The sequence below is a fragment of the Schistocerca gregaria genome, chromosome 3 (genome assembly GCF_023897955.1).
Source record: "Schistocerca gregaria isolate iqSchGreg1 chromosome 3, iqSchGreg1.2, whole genome shotgun sequence".
Classification (NCBI taxonomy): Eukaryota; Metazoa; Arthropoda; class Insecta; order Orthoptera; family Acrididae; genus Schistocerca; species Schistocerca gregaria.
Genome location: NC_064922.1, coordinates 569,703,940 through 569,722,059, shown reverse-complemented (window position 1 = coordinate 569,722,059; position 18,120 = coordinate 569,703,940). Strand labels below are relative to the sequence as shown.

The window sequence follows — 18,120 nt, the reverse complement described above, 5'->3', positions numbered from 1 at the left end:
AATGTCTGCCTACTGTACCACATGTAAGCTAACAAGTTACTCATTTCTTTGTTGTTATGAGTACAACATCAAGTATAAAGATTAGTGACCTTGAACAACGACAGATGCTACACTGAAGAGCCAACGAAGCTTGTAGCCGGCCGCGGTGGTCTAGCGGTTCTAGGCGCTCAGTCCGGAACCGCGCGACTGCTACGGTCGCAGGTTCGGATCCTGCCTCGGGCATAGATGTGTGTGGTGTCCTTAGTTTAGTTAGGTTTAAGTAGTTCTAAGTTCTAGGGGACTGATGACCACAGATGTTAAGTCCCATAGTGCTCAGAGCCATTTGAAGCTTGTATACGCTTGCGTATTCAAATGCACAAGTGCATAAACAGAATACGGGGCGGCAGTCGGCAACGTCTGTATTATACAAGTAGTGTCTAATGCAGTAGTTAGATCGGTTGCTGCTGCTGCAGTGACAGGTTATCGAGATTTAAGTGAGTTTGAATGTGGTGTTATAGTGGGTGCACGAATGATAGGACACTAGCGTGTCCGAGGTAGCGATGAAGTGGGGATCTTTCCGTACGACCTTTCCACGAGTGTACCGTGAATATCAGGAATCCCGTAAGAAAAAAACATCAAATCTCCAAAATCGCTACGGCCGGAAAAACATGCTGCAAGAACGGCACCAACGACGACTCACGTACCCTATATGACTGCTTGGCACAAAGCTTAATGCCTCACCTGGGTCCGTCAACACCAACATTGGACTGTTGACGAATGGAAATATGTGGACTAACTAACGATCTTGTTTAACCACTTCATTCAGCTAACACAAATTTTTAAATGACGCCGTTTCACTTTTCGCCAGGCAATTCAGGGAACTGTAATCGATTTGAAAACCTTTACATGAAGCTATTGATGGAGCGAAATGTGGAATATACGAAATGGGTTCGAATACGGTATTCGCAGAATAGTTCTTTCGCTTATCCCATGCTGTCACCCCTTTTGCCTCATAGTAATCTATGGGTTCTGTGCTAAAGCTGCTTAAGTGTTGATTCAATATCTCTCATCAATCGCGGTTGCTATTCGTTGGCTTATTTTATTCTTCACACATCGAGTTACACTGACCTTTTAAGTAATGATTTCAATTACAGATCGTGAAGCACGATGATGATAACTTTCAGTTACAAATTTACCACTACACCAAAAATCTGGTGACATTCACCATAAATGAAAGCTATACCCTCTCTTTTGTCATCCACTTTGTGAAAGGGTAGAACCAACTGTCTTATCTCCGCGACACCAGAACACTGATTGTAGTTCTTGAAGAGTACGAGTAGGCACATCAGTCACTACTGAGGCAAGTGCCTGCTTACATATACATCTACATGGATACTCTGCAAATAACATTTAAGTGCCTGGCAGAGGGCTCGTCGAACCACCTTCAGAATTCTCCATTACTCCAATCTCGCATAGCGCGTGGCTGATTGCCCTTATTTTATCTTTGTGATCGTCCCTCCCTATGTAGGTCGGTGTCAACAAAATATTTTCGCATTCGGAGGAGAAAGTTGGTGATTGGAATTTCGTGAGAATATTCCATTCTCAACTGATAGCCAACCAAAATCCTGTATCATTTCTGTGACACTCTCTCCGATATTTCGCCATAATACAAAACGTGCTGCCTTTCTTGGAACTTTTTCGATGTACTCCGTCAGTCCCATCTGGTAAGGATCCAACCCAGCGCAGCAGTATTCTAAAAGAGGAGGGACAAGCGTAGTGTAGGCAGTCTCCTTGCGCAGGATTAGCCGAGCGGTCTCAGGCGCTGCAGTCATGGACTGTGCGGCTGGTTCCGGTGGAGCGTCGAGTCCTGTGTGTTTGTCCTTAGGATAATTTAGGTTAAGGGGGGTGTAAGATTAGGGACTAATGACGTTAGCAGTTAAGTCCCATAAGATTTCACACACATTTGATCATTATTTTTTGTTTTTTTTGTTTTTTGTTGTTTGTTTTTGCAGTCTCCTTAGTAGGTCTGTTACATTTTCTAAGTGCCCTGCCAATAAAACGCAGTATTTGGTTAGTCTTCCCCATAACGTTTTCTATGTGTTTCTTCCAATTTAAGTTGCTCGGAATTGTAATACCTAGGCATTAAGTTGAATTTACTGCTTTTAGATTAGACTGATTTATCTGTTCCTTTTAGCACTCTTGTGGATGACTTCACACTTTTCGTTATTTAGGGTCAAGTACCAGTTTTGATACCATTCAGATATCTTTTTTAAATCGCTTTGCAGATGGTTTTCATCTTCTGATGACTTTATTAGTGATGAACGACAGCGTCCTCTGCAAACAACCGAAGACGGCTGCTCAGATTTGTCTCCAAAATCATTTGTGTAGATAAGGAACAGCAATGGGCCTATGACACTAGCTGGGGGAACGCCAGAAATCACTTCTGTTTTACTCAATGACTTTCCGTCAGTTACTACGAACTGTGACCTCTCTGACAGGAAACCACAAATCCAGTCACATATCTGAGTCAATATTCCATAAGCACGCCATTTCACTACGAGCCGCTTGTGTGGTACAGTGTCAAAAGCTTTCCGGAAATCCAGAAATACGGAATCGATCTGAAATCCCTTGTCAATAGCGCTCGTCACTTCATGCAAATAAAGAGCTAGTTGTGTCTTTCACAGGAACGATGTTTTCTAAACCCATGTTGACTGTGTGTCAATAGACCGTTTTCTTCGAGGTAATTCATAATGTTCGAACACAATATACGTTCCAAAATCCTGCTGCATATCGACGTTAAAGATATGGGCTTGTAATTTAGTGGATTACTCCTACTACCTTTCTTGAATACTGGCGTGATCTGTGTAACTTTCCAATCTTTGGGTACGGCTCTTTCGTCGAGCGAACGGTTGTATATGATTGTTAAGTATGGAGCTAATGCATCAGCATACTCCGAAAGGAACCTAATTGGTGTACAGTCTGGACCAGAAGACTTGTTTTTATTAAGTGATTTAAATTGTTTCACTAATCCGAGGATATTTGCTTCTACGTTACTCATATTGAGAGCTGTTCTCGATTAGAATTCTGGAATATTTACTTCGTCTTCTTTTGTGAAGGCATTTCTGAAGGCCGTGTTTAGTAACTCTGCTTCGGCAGCACTGTCTTCGATAGTATCTTGGTTGCTATCGTGCAGAGAAGGCATTGCTTGTTCCTTTCCGCTAATATACTTCACATACGACCAGAATCTCTTTGGATTTTCTGTCAGGTTTCGTTGTGGAAACTGTTATAGGCATCTCGCATTGAAGTTCGCGCTAAATTTCGATCTTCTGTAAAACATCGCCAATCTTGGGGATTTCACGTCTGTTTAAATTTGGCATGTTTGTTTCTTTGTTTTCTGCTACAGTATTCCAACCCGTTTTCTGTACCAAGAAGGATCAGCTCCGTCGCTTGTTAATTTATTTGGTACCAATCTCTCAATTGCTGCCGATACTATTTCTTTGAAGCTAAACCACATCTGGTCTACACTTTTATTATTAATTTGGAATGAGGGGAGAGTGTCTCACAGGAAGGCGTCAAGTGAATTTTTATCTGCTCTTTTGAATAGGTATATTTTTCCCTTTTTTTTTCGAGGATTTGGGGATTACAGTATTCAATCTCGCTATGCTCGTTATTAACTTGCTAAGAGGTCAAGTGTGTTTTCACAACCGTTTACTATTCGCGTTGGCTCATGAACTAACTGCTCGAAATAATGAATCCATTTAGCACAATTTCGGATGATATTTTATGCGTACCTCCGGAATTGAACACGTATTTTCGCCAACATATCGAGCGTAAATTGAAGTCACCACCAACTATTATTGTATGAGCCGGGTACGTGTTTGAAATCAGACTCAAGTTTTCTTTGAACCTTTCAGCAACTGTATCATCTGAATTGGGAGGTCAGTAAAAGGATCCAGTTATTACTTCATTCCGGTCGCCAACAATGGCCTCTGCCGATACTAACTCAAAGGAAGTGTCTACTTCTATTTCGCGACAAGTTAAACTACTTCTGACAGCAACAAACAAGCCACCGCCAACCGTGTTTAGCCTACCCTTACGGAACACTGTAAGATTCATCGCAAAAATTTCGGCTGAGCTTATATCCGGCTTTAGCCAGCTTTCAGTGCCTATAACGATTTGTGTATCAATGATTTCCATTAGCGGTTGGAGCTCTGGTACTTTCCCAACACAGCTATGACAATTTACAACTGTTATACGTATGGTTCCTGTATCTACGTTTTTCCTGTGCTCAGCCTGCTCCCTTTGTGAATGAAGCCCTTACATCTCTTACACGGGGAAAGACGATAGTGGAACTTACTCTAGCGACGGTGGGACGGTGGGACGACGGTGACACAAAAGACAAAGCTGGCCTCATAATTTGGCAGCTGTGGAAGTACAGTAAGGTCGATGGGCTGTGACCCTAATGATTGGAGGTTGAAGAAGCGTGGAGCATAGTGGTGAGGGCCTGCCAGGGGGCCCAGTCGGTAATGAGACAGCGTTAGCGAATTATGCATTTCTTACCTTCGCTTTTACAATTGGACCATCTTCTACAAGGCAGCAGAGAGGCGGTTTGCGGACGCAGCATGCAGAAGTGGAATGCACTGGCATGTTCAGCTCAGTCGTCCCTCCAGGGCGTCGGCATGGTCACGCCCAGGAGTGACACTGTGCAAGTTAGCCCTCCTGGGCGGTGGCAGGCATTGCTAATCCGGAGGTGACGCCTATCGGCTCGTCGATTCTTTTCACTAGGGCACATTCGTGGACTCTGAAGCCTTCAGCAGTCGTGCATAGGACGTCAGTAGTGGTGCACCCCATGGTTTGTCAGCTGTCAGTGTCAGCTGACATATACAAGTGGGGAGGAGGGGGGAGGGCGGGGCAGCAGGAGCAGCTATCACGCAGCAGCAGTACAGTGACAGCTTAACAGTACTCATAACGCCATCTGTTTGGCCGCGATTCAGCTGATGGTAGAAGATTCCAGTCTTCACATAATTGGAAGAGAGGTCGGCAGCTCACAACAGCGAAGTCCAGAGGACTACTCTGGCTGCCGTCTCAAAGGTAGTAGTCATCTGGCGAATGGCGGTCAGCACCTCATAGGCCCAGCCTATAAGGTGGATCACTGGAACTGGAATATAGAGGGACTTGGGAGCCTCAATATTTATAGCTGTCAGAGGAAATGATGTTTGGCGAAGCTGACTGAACGTAGCCTGGTTTGTCAGCGGTCTTCATTGCACCTCGATGTCCCATCTGTAGCTTACAGCCTTTCAACTTGGCACTTTCTGCAGTGCAAGTGTACTGCAAGGTGTTCTTTACATGATTTATATTTTGTTGTGGTTCCTTGCAATGCTGCCAGAATTCCACTATTTTCCATTTACAGTGTGATCATATTGTTGAATTTCTAATTCGAAAATCTCAATTGAGCAATGTGTGGCACTGGTCTTGCTTGTATGCCACGACATTTGCAGCATCGGCTCTCTTGTCTGTATGTGAGTCTGGTTGCAACATTGCACTTGAGCCTGCCTTGAATTGGCTCAGCAGCGTCTGCGGAAAGCTAAAAAAGATTTACATTCGCTCAGTTTATCTTTCTTCAGCGCAACAGTAAGTGGGAATATTCGGTATATTGTCCAATACAGATAACCAAAATCTACACATCGATATAATTACTCGTCCTAAAAATATTTCGATATCTCGGCTTGTCTATCTCAGCTGCTCCACTCTCTGCAAATTTCTCAATGTTATGTACGATGTCAAAATTAAATGTTATTTAATCAAAGCAATAACATTAATCAATGTTGTTGCACCACTAAGCAAGTATGGCAGCAAAAGAGACCTAGATACGTTTCTAGGGATTCTCCATTACCTGTTCTGAATGTGCGAGCATCAAATACAAATTCTGGTAAGACATGAGGAATAATATACGTGGTACGGTCATTATTACTGTTATCTGTGATGTACAAAGAGCTTATCAATCGTGGTCTGATGTGTCTGCATCTCAGACCGGAAATTTAGGAATACAAAATCTGGATGGCTGGTCACTCCCCAATAGCAGACACGACCATGGCTGAGTCAAACGGATCCTTACAGAAAGGTTTCATCTGATTTCTAATCATGCCCCGCATGAGAAAACCCTTTATAAACTCTGAATCGGCCTACAGTCAATACAGGCACTTACTATACGCTGCTGGCGGATAATGAAACACTATGGTTACTATTATAACTTCGTGAAAAATTTACAATGGCATTCATACTTTCAGTCATTGTTTCAATATATTTAGTCAGTCGGAGGCGCCCAGAAGGCGATAGCTTTATTAAGAGGTCAGTTTGGTTGCAGGCTTCCTGAGCACTGGCGACGATGTCGTACCTGGCAACGTGGGCCTCAAAGACCAGCTGCTGGGGCTCTCCTGGGTGCAGAGCAACATCGAGCGCTTCGGCGGTGATCCTCAGTGTGTAACGCTGGACGGGCGCAGCGCTGGAGGCGTGGCTGTCTCCTTGCATCTCATGTCGCCGCAGACCGCAGGTTTGTACAAGGCAAGGTCAACGTTTATCAGGTGGACACTAACAGCATGTGGTGTTTGTCAAATAAAAATGCACTGATGTTTGAATGATGTCTTCTTCTTGGGTAAGGGTACCACATTGACAAAGTAGCATATTCTGTGGAAGGTGGACTTTAGATGGAGGTTGTCCTCTTGATTATAGAAGTTTTTCGAACTGAGCGTTGATAGTTTTGCAGTAGTCACTAGGAGTATGAGATAGCTGGTAGGATTCTATGGTTGGATGCATATGCATAGCGAGACAAGAAGTAAAGAATCATAAGCCACACGAGTTACTGTGAATACTGTGATTATTAAAATAATACAAATTTCGGCGGATTATAAGAGGTGAAATTGTACTAAAGGGAAACATATTATTTATGGAATATCCCGTCGGTTCTTCGAGGAACGTAGGCATATTATTAACATGAATACAACGTAATAGTATTGTGGAAAATTAATATTTTGTATTCAAGGAAACATAATAATAAAATAATTTATTGAAAAAGATGTAACGAAAATTTGTGAATCAAACTCGCCGGAACGCGCCAGATATTAATGGCACAAGTATTACAGATAAAAAGTCGTGCAGGCACTTTTCGATCTGGTAATTGTGTGAAACATTATTTGATTTAGAACACAGAAAATTTTAAGGGAAACACACAGTAGAATGATATTAACACGAATGAAACCAGTTTGTAAGTCAAATATGAGTTCCAGAGTCAACTGAAATACAGTTAGCTTAAAGTAATTGTCTACGTAATAGTGACATTAACAGCTAGCCTTTTTAATAAATGGCTACAGCCATAGATATTACATTTCTAAAATATTTTTAATGCAAAATGCTGGTAACACTCACACAGCCACTGCTCTCATACTTTGCTTGCTCAACTGCGTGTAATTTTTTCACCTCTAGAAATAAGGATTAAGATAATCTTGATTAAACTGAATATTTCTAATATAGTACAAGGAGGGGGGGGTGCAGGTTTTACAATAGGTCAGTTTACTTTGTCTCTTTTTCTTGAGTGGGTAGATGGAAACCCTTAGCGCCATTCTATAAGTTCTGAAGTTAGTATTTATTTTTATTGCAATCGACAAGTTTTGCATTCACAATTTTCGTTAAGTGTGTATTATGTGCAACTCATGAGGTGGATATTTCAAAATCTTTGACTTCACATTCCTCGATTTGTCACAGTTAAAGTGTCTAACTGATTGGCGGACTAACGTAATATATTTTCCTCTTTCAACAAAGACGATCAACAAATATTATACACTAGAAGATGTAACTTATAAGTTGCGAAACCGGTTGTGTGAGTCTCTAATCCAATTTAATAAATACAGCTATCCCGAATTATTAGACTTTTCCTTCCGTTTTCTATTTTAGAAGTTTTAACAACTCTTTGATAATACCTGTGTTATACAGCATCAATAATCAATCAATTACCGCATGTGCTTTCACAAATATTTTATTTTTTATCCAGACTAGCCAACTGCACGCCAGTTGTTCTTTTAGTCTCTTGAAAGCAATTAAGCACCGATGAACTTTTTAACACTAAAATAACTATACATTTCCTATAGACAGCATGGAAGTAGGCAGTTTTAGTATAGATTTCACAGTGGCTCTGAATGGAATCTCTGTTACGACATGAACTGGTGCAGAAACACCTCATTCAAAGTAACAAGACGGTGCACAGTGCCAGCTACAATTATTTCAGATCACTCAAATTACAGATGGGACATTTATTTCCTTGTTTGCCTCCCATAAAGGTTTAACGGGAGAGGTATCAACCTCACACATATATCCCTCCTAGGCAATTATTCACATAACATGACCCCCGTCTTTCTTTTAATAGACCTCACCTAATCATACTTAACCACTAATCATTAATCACCACATCGTGAGTAGTGAAACAAAGAACGATACAGTGGGCATTTTGTATTTTTTTATGTCAACAGACTGGTCACCTGCCTTAGTCTCCTTGTGTAAACAAACCAAACACATGGTTGACACCCTTTTGTAAACAAAGCGACTGGTAGATGATCTTCTTGTGTAAACAAACTGCTCATTTGGCAGTACCCTTATGTAAACAAAAGGCTGCGAGATGCTTTTAGCTGTGTGTAAGCAATCTGCCCTCTTGTGCTTTAAGATACGTTCATGGACGTCTAATTTGTAAAAAAATACTTTCATCCTAATTACCATAATTTATGATCCAAAATCGCTGTCTTCACCCAGTCCTCTATGAGTAGCCCATATCCACTCTTAGTCAAATTTATGTACATCTGATTTAAGACCAGATGCTTTTAACATTACCTTAATTACCGAAATTTAGTGTCCATTATGCTCAGGATTCTATCACCACTCGAGTAGGCCAATAAGGTGACATGATTGGCGTATCAGAAACCAGTGTTATTTAGCACTTATTTTGCAAATTTTTCATATACCGATTTTGCGAAAAGTTTTACATTGCGTTTGTACGATCTAAATTATCCACAATCACAGTTCATTGGCATTTAATTGCTGTTTCCCCCCCAGTATTCCAAATAACTACTTTTAGAGATCATCACTCAAAGACACATGAAGGTACCACACTTCTAATGTTCAAGAATTTCACATTATTAAGACAAAACACTACATTATTTAAGAGACAACACTAATATCCAATGGTTTAATATCTACAATGGCAATTTGTTACAAGTTTTGGGGCTAAAATTTTAGGACAGTTCCATCCTCTCCACCCAAATATTCCAAGTAATTTTTTAAAATTTTTATTACATGAACATCAAAAGACACATGTAAATACAATACTTATTATTTATTTATTTATTTATTTCTTATTTAGCCTGATCAGATTAGGGTCTTAATAATCTCTCTTACATCTGACCAGTGACAACATTTACAAATAATTCCATAAAAATCAAAACAATAATAACTGGCATTCTTAATAAAACGATAACTGGCAATAACAGCACAATTAAAGTAATACTATTAATTATGTTAAAATAATGAAGGAATTTAAAATCACATTAATTAGTTATTATATAAAAGACTCAATAATAATTTGCATTAGTAAAGCATAGAAACATTTGGCAATAATAATAAAAATATAGTAAAACTATTAATAAATTAATGGAAACATTAAGAATGATATTTTGTGAGAACAAAGAAACCACATAATAGTTGCTGAATCTACACTCTTTTATTGCTTACATGACTAATTTAGGATCTCTTAAATTTTCTTCACCTGGTGAAAAAATGTAGTCATTTAACCATCTGAGGTCATCCTACCCGCAATGTTGTCATGGAACTAAGTTTCGATGTCAGAAGAATAAAAGGGAGGACATAAATTTCACAACATTGAGCACACAGATGAAGAGTGTTCCCTCTTAGTGGTTTTTGGGTGGCACAGGACAGTGGTTTTTACGGAATTTATCCCCCCACCCCCATCCTCCTCTTAACCTTCTGACATGTAACTTTTGTTCGAAGACAATTTTGGGGTATGGGTGACCTCATATGCTGAAAGATATTAGTTTTTGCACCAGATGATGGAACTTTAAGTGTTCCAAACCCAGTTGTTTATGTAGTAAAAGATGGTTGATTCAACAACTGTTATTCAGTTTCTTCATTTTACAAAATTGATGCATACAATTGCAGCTGCCCCACGAGAATAACTGTTTAAGAATTGAACTGGTTAGTTTAGCACTTTTGAAGCCTTGCTGGTATTAGAAGAAGTGCAAAGGATAATGACAGAGGAAAGCATGGAAATGAAAGTGACAGTGGCTGCAAGGAAAGAAGAGAATTTCAGTAGAGAACGTTGTAGAAAAGCGAGAGTTGTCAAGTGTGAGCTGCAAGAAGCAATAGCTATTGTCATAGAAGGGGGGCCATTAGCTGTCTTTTGAAGTTTATAAGGATATTAATTTCCATAATATTGTATGAATGACTGTTCCAAATTTGGGTTTTTGGAACAGTAAATGATTTAGAGAACAAGAGAGTTTTGTTTAGTGGAAAATAGATGATTTCACTATGTTGACAACGAGTATTTCTGCTGCTTTGTTCAGATAGTAATGTACGCGTTGAGATAAACGGAATACAGCACACATATTTCATAGGTAGAAGTGATACGGTACAAATAGCGTACATGACAAATGTATGACACAGGCATTCATCACCATTCCCATCTGACATGAGCTCTCATACAAAAGTTTTAGGAGAATATGGTCACCATAATTAAGTAAGGAGAGTATTAGTGAATTTAGAAATTCTTTTTAAGCTGGAGAGGAAATACTTTTTTATATTTCTGTAGTGAATGAAGTGATGCTGACACCTTCTTACAGACTGCAGTTGTGATTCCAGTCAAGTCTAATTTATGGTCCAGAATTATAACCACATTCTTTGCAGAGGAAGAAAAGGTTATTTCTGTGCTGTTTAGGGTTAAGTATGGGAGAGATTATTTGAACTGAAGATTAATATGTCTTTTGTGAGCGAGTAAGATTGTTTGCGTTTTAAATGGGTTAAGTTTCAAACCTATGTTCTGTGTCTATTCTAATGAAGCAAGTAAGCCAGCATTTACAGTCTGGAAGGCCGTCTGCAGATCTGTTGGGTTTGCACTTAGGTACAGCTGAGGGTCGTCAGTGTGTAAATGGCGAGGTGGCGCAGTGGTTAGCACACTGGACTCGCATTCGGGAGGACGACGGTTCAATCCCGTCTCCGCCCATCCTGATTTAGGTTTTCCGTGATTGCCCTAAATCGCTTCGGGAAAATGCCGGGATGGTTCCTTTGAAAGGGCACGGTCGATTTCCTTCCCAATCCTTCCCTAATCCGAGCTTGCGCTCCGTCTCTAATGACGTCGTTGTCGACGGGACGTTAAACACTAACCATCACCACCACCGTCAGTGTGTAAATGATATTTGCAGTGGGGGTAATAGTCGATACATCATCGAGATATAATGGTAAAAGTAAAAAGCGTAATACTGATCCTTGGAGGACCCCAGATACTGTATTTCTCTATTGTGCCCTTTCTGTCCCGAACATTACAAACTGTTCTTGGTGTGTAAGGTATTAGTAGAGCCATTCTACAGCACTTGAAGAAGCATTTTTGATCCATGCCTGTTTTGCGGCTATCGGTATTTGTTCAGGGATGCTAAACTTACGGCACTTGTGGGTCGGTCGCGCGACAGTGAGCGGATCGAGAGGTGAGCGCGAGTGATTTGGGAGGTGGAGAGAAGACGGTGCGACTACCCAAGAAGGGCAGGTAAGCCGGTCGGTGAACAGGAGTTTTGAAAAGGCATTATACAGGCGACAGTTGTACCGGCTGTGTCCTGACATGGTCAGCGCAGCCAAGCAGTTGGTGGCCGTTAATCGATTACTTCTTGTTGGGAGATTGTAGTGGTGATCTACTTCACTGATGCTGTTGGACGATTATTTCGCTGGACTGATAAGGTAACGTCATTGTAGTCATGTTTTCCACTGGCTATGTACCTTCTGCTTCGCGTATTGCATGTGTACCTCACCTGAGACAAACTATTAGCGAATGCTGAGTTATGAAAATCTGTTAGTTATCCATGTGTGGTGGAACCCTACGCAATTTCTTGCACCATTCTGATGGAACTCTTGTTGCTTGGTGTCTAGTAGCATCGGCGTTCTGCCTTGCCACCCCATCCATGGGGCTTCTTGAGTATAATGTTTTAAAACTGATTGTTTAGCTTGTTCCAGACAGTCTGGTGGATTTTGAACTGTACGATGTACCGAGGTACGTTAACTCCGTGAGACACTTGTGCGGAGATTTGAATGTCGGCATCCACCAAGGGGTCGATTATCGTAAGGATAAAATATCATTTGGTGTTTTTTTCTGGAGCTTCACGAGTGGAAGTGAGCTCAATCGGTTACTTCAAATATCTCAACCCTGAGTTTGTTTAATTGTTACTTGAAGGCTAAATTTAGCAGTCCCAACTTGTTTTGACTCTCGCGATACTGCTGCAATGCCTTTTATTTAAAGTTGTTTTAAGTGATTGATTCTGGGTTTTATTAACATAGCAGTATTCGAGTCATTTGGTTGTAGCGTGTTGTTGCTGCGTCAGCACACACGATTTGTTGGACTGTAATTGTGTTGTTCTACATCTGTGCATAGGTTGTGGGTCTGGGCTACAACTTCGGGTTCCCGCTTGTTCTTGAATCTGACGGAGGTAAACGTTCCGTTAACACCCAGGCGCGCCCAATATCAGGCCTCTGAATTAACCGTTTGAGGGGAAGGAGCACTCTGGAAGTGAAGTCGGACGCACCTACTGTACTCCGCGCCTTCGGTAGGGCCGATAAATCGGGTCCGAATGGCACAACCAGGTGTGGCCCGAGTTGGCCACTCCGCAGGACGTTCATGTCCGCACTTGGCAAATACAGTGTAATGGGAAATATTTGTAAGAGAAGTGTCTGATATAGATTACTGCCTCTCTAGTTGAGAGTCCGTATATAACATTACCTTTTCCTTTTAAAACGAATATATTTGGGCAAGGTTTTAAGACTCCCTGTAAGTGTACTTACGATAGCCCTTCAGGCGTGCAATGTTTTCTGTTTTCTGTAAAAAAAAGTATTACCTTTCTCATTTGACAAGTTGTTATACATTTGTTTCTAACTGAAGCAAACTGATGGGCTTTGCGTATAAATGTTCTCTGACTGGGAGTTCATTCTTGTAAATGTTATTTTTTCACTATTTGTTAATACAAAATTCGTTTATTTACAGTTCGTGTGTAAAGTTACCTTTTCGTAAGGTACTGTATTTCTCGCATGAAGAGTTGTTATATTTGCTTGTATACTGAAAGCCAACCGATGGACTTCATGTATGTATGTTCTCACTTGAAGTTTATGACAATTGTTATTTCTGTTCATTGACTTTAAGAAATACTGAGAAAAGATGAATGCCCCCTGCCCTAGGGTCCAGTGTTTCCGCTTAGTCCTTTGGGCGTTTTATGATACACCGAGGAAATATCGATTTCACTTTTAACATTTAAGTTTAGCAAGTAAAACATCAAAGGTCGACAGTGTTGAAAGCTTTGCTGAAATCCAAAAAGCACTTAATAGTCACCTATTGTTTGTTCATTACTTGTTGCAATTCGTCAATCACTTCTATAAAAACACTCATCGTGTTACTACTTTTCCACAAAGCAGACTGGTATTGATCAAGATTATTTGACGTTCTGTAATTAGTAAGCTGACTCTAAACGATGTATTCTAAAGCCTTAGATAATGTGGTAGAATGAAAATATGGCTTCAGTCAGAAGGTTCTTTTGCAGATTCGGTTTGGATAAGAGGTTTAATGAGTCCCTTTTTCAAGACCATTGGGTTCATGCTGAAGGTGAGAGAATGGTTAGAAATATCCTTTGTTATTGGCCGTAATGGATCGACAAGGAACTGAAAATGTGTATCCTAATATTCTCGTGATCTGTAGCTGCCAACGAATTCGTGCGACTTCCTGGCTGCATTAATGGTTACCGGCTGCAGAAAAATATTTCTTTTGTGCCTACCACAGATACGACCTGAGAATCGATGGTTTTTCTCCTTGTGCTCTGGTAAAGTATAGATGTAGGCGTGATCAAACAATCATTTAGATCCTCAATAAGAACTTGAGGTTCAGCTGCAGATTGAGGTGTGACTATTCCACAGGTCGGAGGCCCTGTGCAAACCATCAGTTAACCAGTGGAAGTATCTGAATTATGTATCCCTCACAGACTGACTGGGTCACATAGTCGCTTGCACACATTTGACAAATAACGAAGTTCATTAGCTAAAGAAATGCACTAATACACGAATAGTTTCTTGTTTAACAAACAGCGCAGTTAATTATTTAAGCAAATACACTTTTAATGTTTACCGATTCTATGTTTCACAGTAAGGACCCCATCCTTACATTATTAGAATATTAAAAACAATGGCCTTCACACCATGAAATTACTACCAGTCTTTCTTAGAAGAGTGTGACATTATAAGATTTTAGCAGACTTGAAACTTCCTGGCAGATTAAAACTGTATGCTGGACCGAGACTCGAACTCAGGACCTTTTAGCAGACTTGTAAATAACAGCGGGAAATTTAAGAAAACTATCCCTATAGGAATTTTGAAAAAACAAATACAGAGAATCACTAAATTACGCTCTGAACAAAATCCTATACTTTTTCTCCTATCACCACCACTGGTACAGAATAGTATGGGGACAGTTACGTCTTTATTTCAGTCGAGTAAGGCGTGTGAAGGCCTCTCCAGCCATTCGGTTCACGTCACGTTGGGGAGCTGCAGCAGACAGGTTCTGCTCCTGCTGTATGCCACTGCCACACCACTCACTCCACTGCGTGTTGAAATCTCGATGAGTGCCACCATTCATGAAGAGGACACAGCACCTCGGCCAAGGGCCAGGCTTGAAGTAACAGAATTAGTGTTCCCTCTCTACACATACATTGAGGCAGTGGGCATATCAACGGAGGATTAACTCTATGATCGATCGCTACTTACCTGTGTGCCAATGAGCACTCGGCAGAGATGAAGATGTCCACAGTGGATCTTGTATTTATGCAGCCCTAAACCACAATAATTTTGTAGCTGTAATATTTCCAGAAATGTGACGTTATTAACATTCCATGATACTTATATAATTCTCTCCATAGCAAGAGATATACAGAAGTCATATCTGTCAGCTCTATTTAAATGCGTAATGACAGTTATACCAGTGTCATCACAGTAGCATACTGCGTCCTGCCAGCGATGTTCCAGCTTCCAGTACAGTCATTTTCAATTTGTCTTTTCTCAACACATCTTAGGTGCAGTACGTATTAAACAAGGTGCCCCAATACAGAGCTCCACAAATGTTCTTTGACTGAAAATTTTAATAAAATGATGAGACTTCTATCCGGTAATGACACGAAAAACCAACGACCACTGCCAAGATCATGAGCCTCCAACACAAAAGCATATTATGCTTTCTCTCATTGGCTAAACGCATGTTTTAATACCCAAAAGTATCAAAAAATACTTTATGAACAAGTCCATTTCTGACATTTCACTCCAAAGACGGATCTTCCTCTACTACTACCATTTAGCAGCCGTCGTAGTTTTGTTAGCAAATAATGCGTGGAAAGAATGTGCAGTCATTTCACGAGAGGAAATATCGCCATTATCATATTCGCTTTGACTTCTGCAACAATAAACCACTCCTGTTGCACCAAGCCACTCTTGTAGTGTCTACCACTGTGGTTCGTTTAACATCTTACCCCAATCAAATAATTCCTTGAGAAATGCATAACTATTCGATGGATGTTCTATTAATCTGACTTGTTGATGGTCCCAGGCTCACGAGTAACGTTTAAAAATCGGTCTAATAAGACTTTTGTATACCGCTTCTTTCGTTGATCAGATTCCCCTTGGCATAGTATCTGCTGTTCCTACTATTTTCTTTACGTGCTCATTTCACTTTATACTGGTCTGATTGGTGATTTTCATACAATTCCCACTGTGCTCTTTGGTCAATAGTGTAACAGAACTGCAGGTGGTCCCTTCGCCTATTTATACGCAGTTCGTTATATTTATTTACGTTCAGCTCCATTGCATTACAGTGTACTAACCGTCAGTACTCTCCGTAAGGCGCTACAGTCTGCTGCTGATGCATACCTCCTAAAGAGAACAACATCGTCTGCGAACAGCTTGCATCATGTAACATGATTTTATCAGTAGTAGTGGTTTGTAATCTACTTGTAAATCACTTCCTTTGTGGATGAATTATATTTGCTTACAATTTTTCTCACCCAAGCATATAGATTTGCTTACATAACTATTCCACTGTAGGTCGCTCCTGATGCTTATTCATAGGTATTTTCAGTAGTTACTGTTACCAAAAATGGTGTAATACAATAGCACTTGATTTATTTTCTAAGTTAGCACGAGATGTTGAGACCTCTGGAACAACAAGATGTACAGTTCGCAGTCCATCGTATATTCTCCACTAAAAAATGGGCTGAAATAGTCTGAACTAATACAGTTACGTAAATGAGTGATGTAATAAACTAAATTCTGAGGACTGCAGCTTTAATGGAACATTTGTCGATGGCAAGAATGTAGGGAAAGATGGTTTGATAGTTCCACTTCAAATTATTATACTTTGATTAGTACACCAGGCATGATATTTTTCGATTAGCTGATCGTATATTTTCATTATTGTTGTTGTTTTCGCCATAGATTCAATTTTTATCACCTTCTCCATTTCCAGTATCCTTTCACTTTGGCTCAACACGTTAACTGTCCTTAAATGAGCAATCTCTTTGTGAAGTGGATTTAAACCATTCACTACCATTGGTTCTTCTTTCCTAAGATCTATGGAATGACATATTTTTTGGGAACGGATTGTCGCGTCCCAAGCAGTGGGTTTGGCGAGGGATTGAGCGACACGGTTCGTAAACGGGAGTTAGCCGGTTGACCTAATTGAGAGGGAGACTTTTGATCTGGCTAAGATGTTAAATTCCCTGGTGTGAAGGTACAAGGCTAGGATGTTGGTAGAAGTAAACTCGTATGGACGTTATAAAAGTTCTAATTTATTCATAAAGAATACAGATCACCCTAACTGCGTAGTGATTGTACCTACAGAATAGCCAAGCCCATTACAGAGACGGTGACTGACTTCCACCGTTCTGGCTGCCTGATAGAACTTTCCAGCACTTTGCTGCCCACACTAGCACCCTACGTCAGAGTCCCGCGGTCGCTGCCTATACGCTCATCGGCGACTATCTCCAACTGTCTGCCTGCAGCCCGCCCTCAGCCCAAGTCGGCTGCTACTCACGCTGACTACCGTCGCTGCCTAAACCCGAGAGAGAGAGCTCCCCGGAGCGGCGTGCCTCCGAGTTTTGTTAGCTCTTCCCCTTCGACCCCGCCAGCGCTTGGCATGACGTAGCGTCGAGTGCAACTTTTCCTTATTAGGGATTGTTTTAGTATTAACTTCAGTACTATTCTTCAGAAGCTGGGTGGAGGGGTAGAGGGGCCTCTCCCTATATGGTCACGCACTGCGTCCTGAGCCCTTCATTGGCTCCTCATGACGTAGTGCGGTCCCCACCTAGGGCCCTCTTTCTTTCTCTCTCCGCTCCCAGACTTCTCCCTCTAGCCAAGAGTGTTGATACTGTAAGTTATTGCTTATTAAGGGACCTGCCCAGAGCGCCCTTTCTATCTTAATAGCTGAGTCTGCTTCCTTGCTTATCACGCGCAGCTGCCTGGCCGCTTGGACCGCTGCCTCGGCTATCTGGCTGCGTCGTTATCTTTTGTGACCCCTCTGACACGCCTGGCGTCCCCTGTTAACTCTATCTCCCCGTATGATTTCTGGTGTATCGTCTGAGAACAACTGCATTTAGACTTGGCTTTTCTGCGGTTACAACAGGATAATAATGTGGTAATATCTGTATTTAACGGAATCGTGGGGAATTATCTCTTAAAGGAGCACACACAGGAAACCCCAAATCGATTTGTGACATTTTTGATTACTGTGATCCGCAATTACAGATCTGTTATCATATGTATGTCTTAGAACATTTCACGTGCGTCTCTTTTTTATGTGTGCTA

At 41.0% G+C, this 18,120-nt stretch overlaps 1 protein-coding gene across 1 annotated transcript in view; it reads left to right on the top strand.

The window, feature by feature from the left end:
• Positions 1-18,120, top strand: part of LOC126355908 (venom carboxylesterase-6-like) — a 95,647-nt gene that overhangs the window by 16,012 nt on the left and 61,515 nt on the right. The window contains exon 4 of the mRNA XM_050006421.1: positions 6,344-6,529. Within this exon, the coding sequence (XP_049862378.1) occupies positions 6,344-6,529 (186 nt within the window). The remainder of the gene's footprint in view (positions 1-6,343; positions 6,530-18,120) is intronic.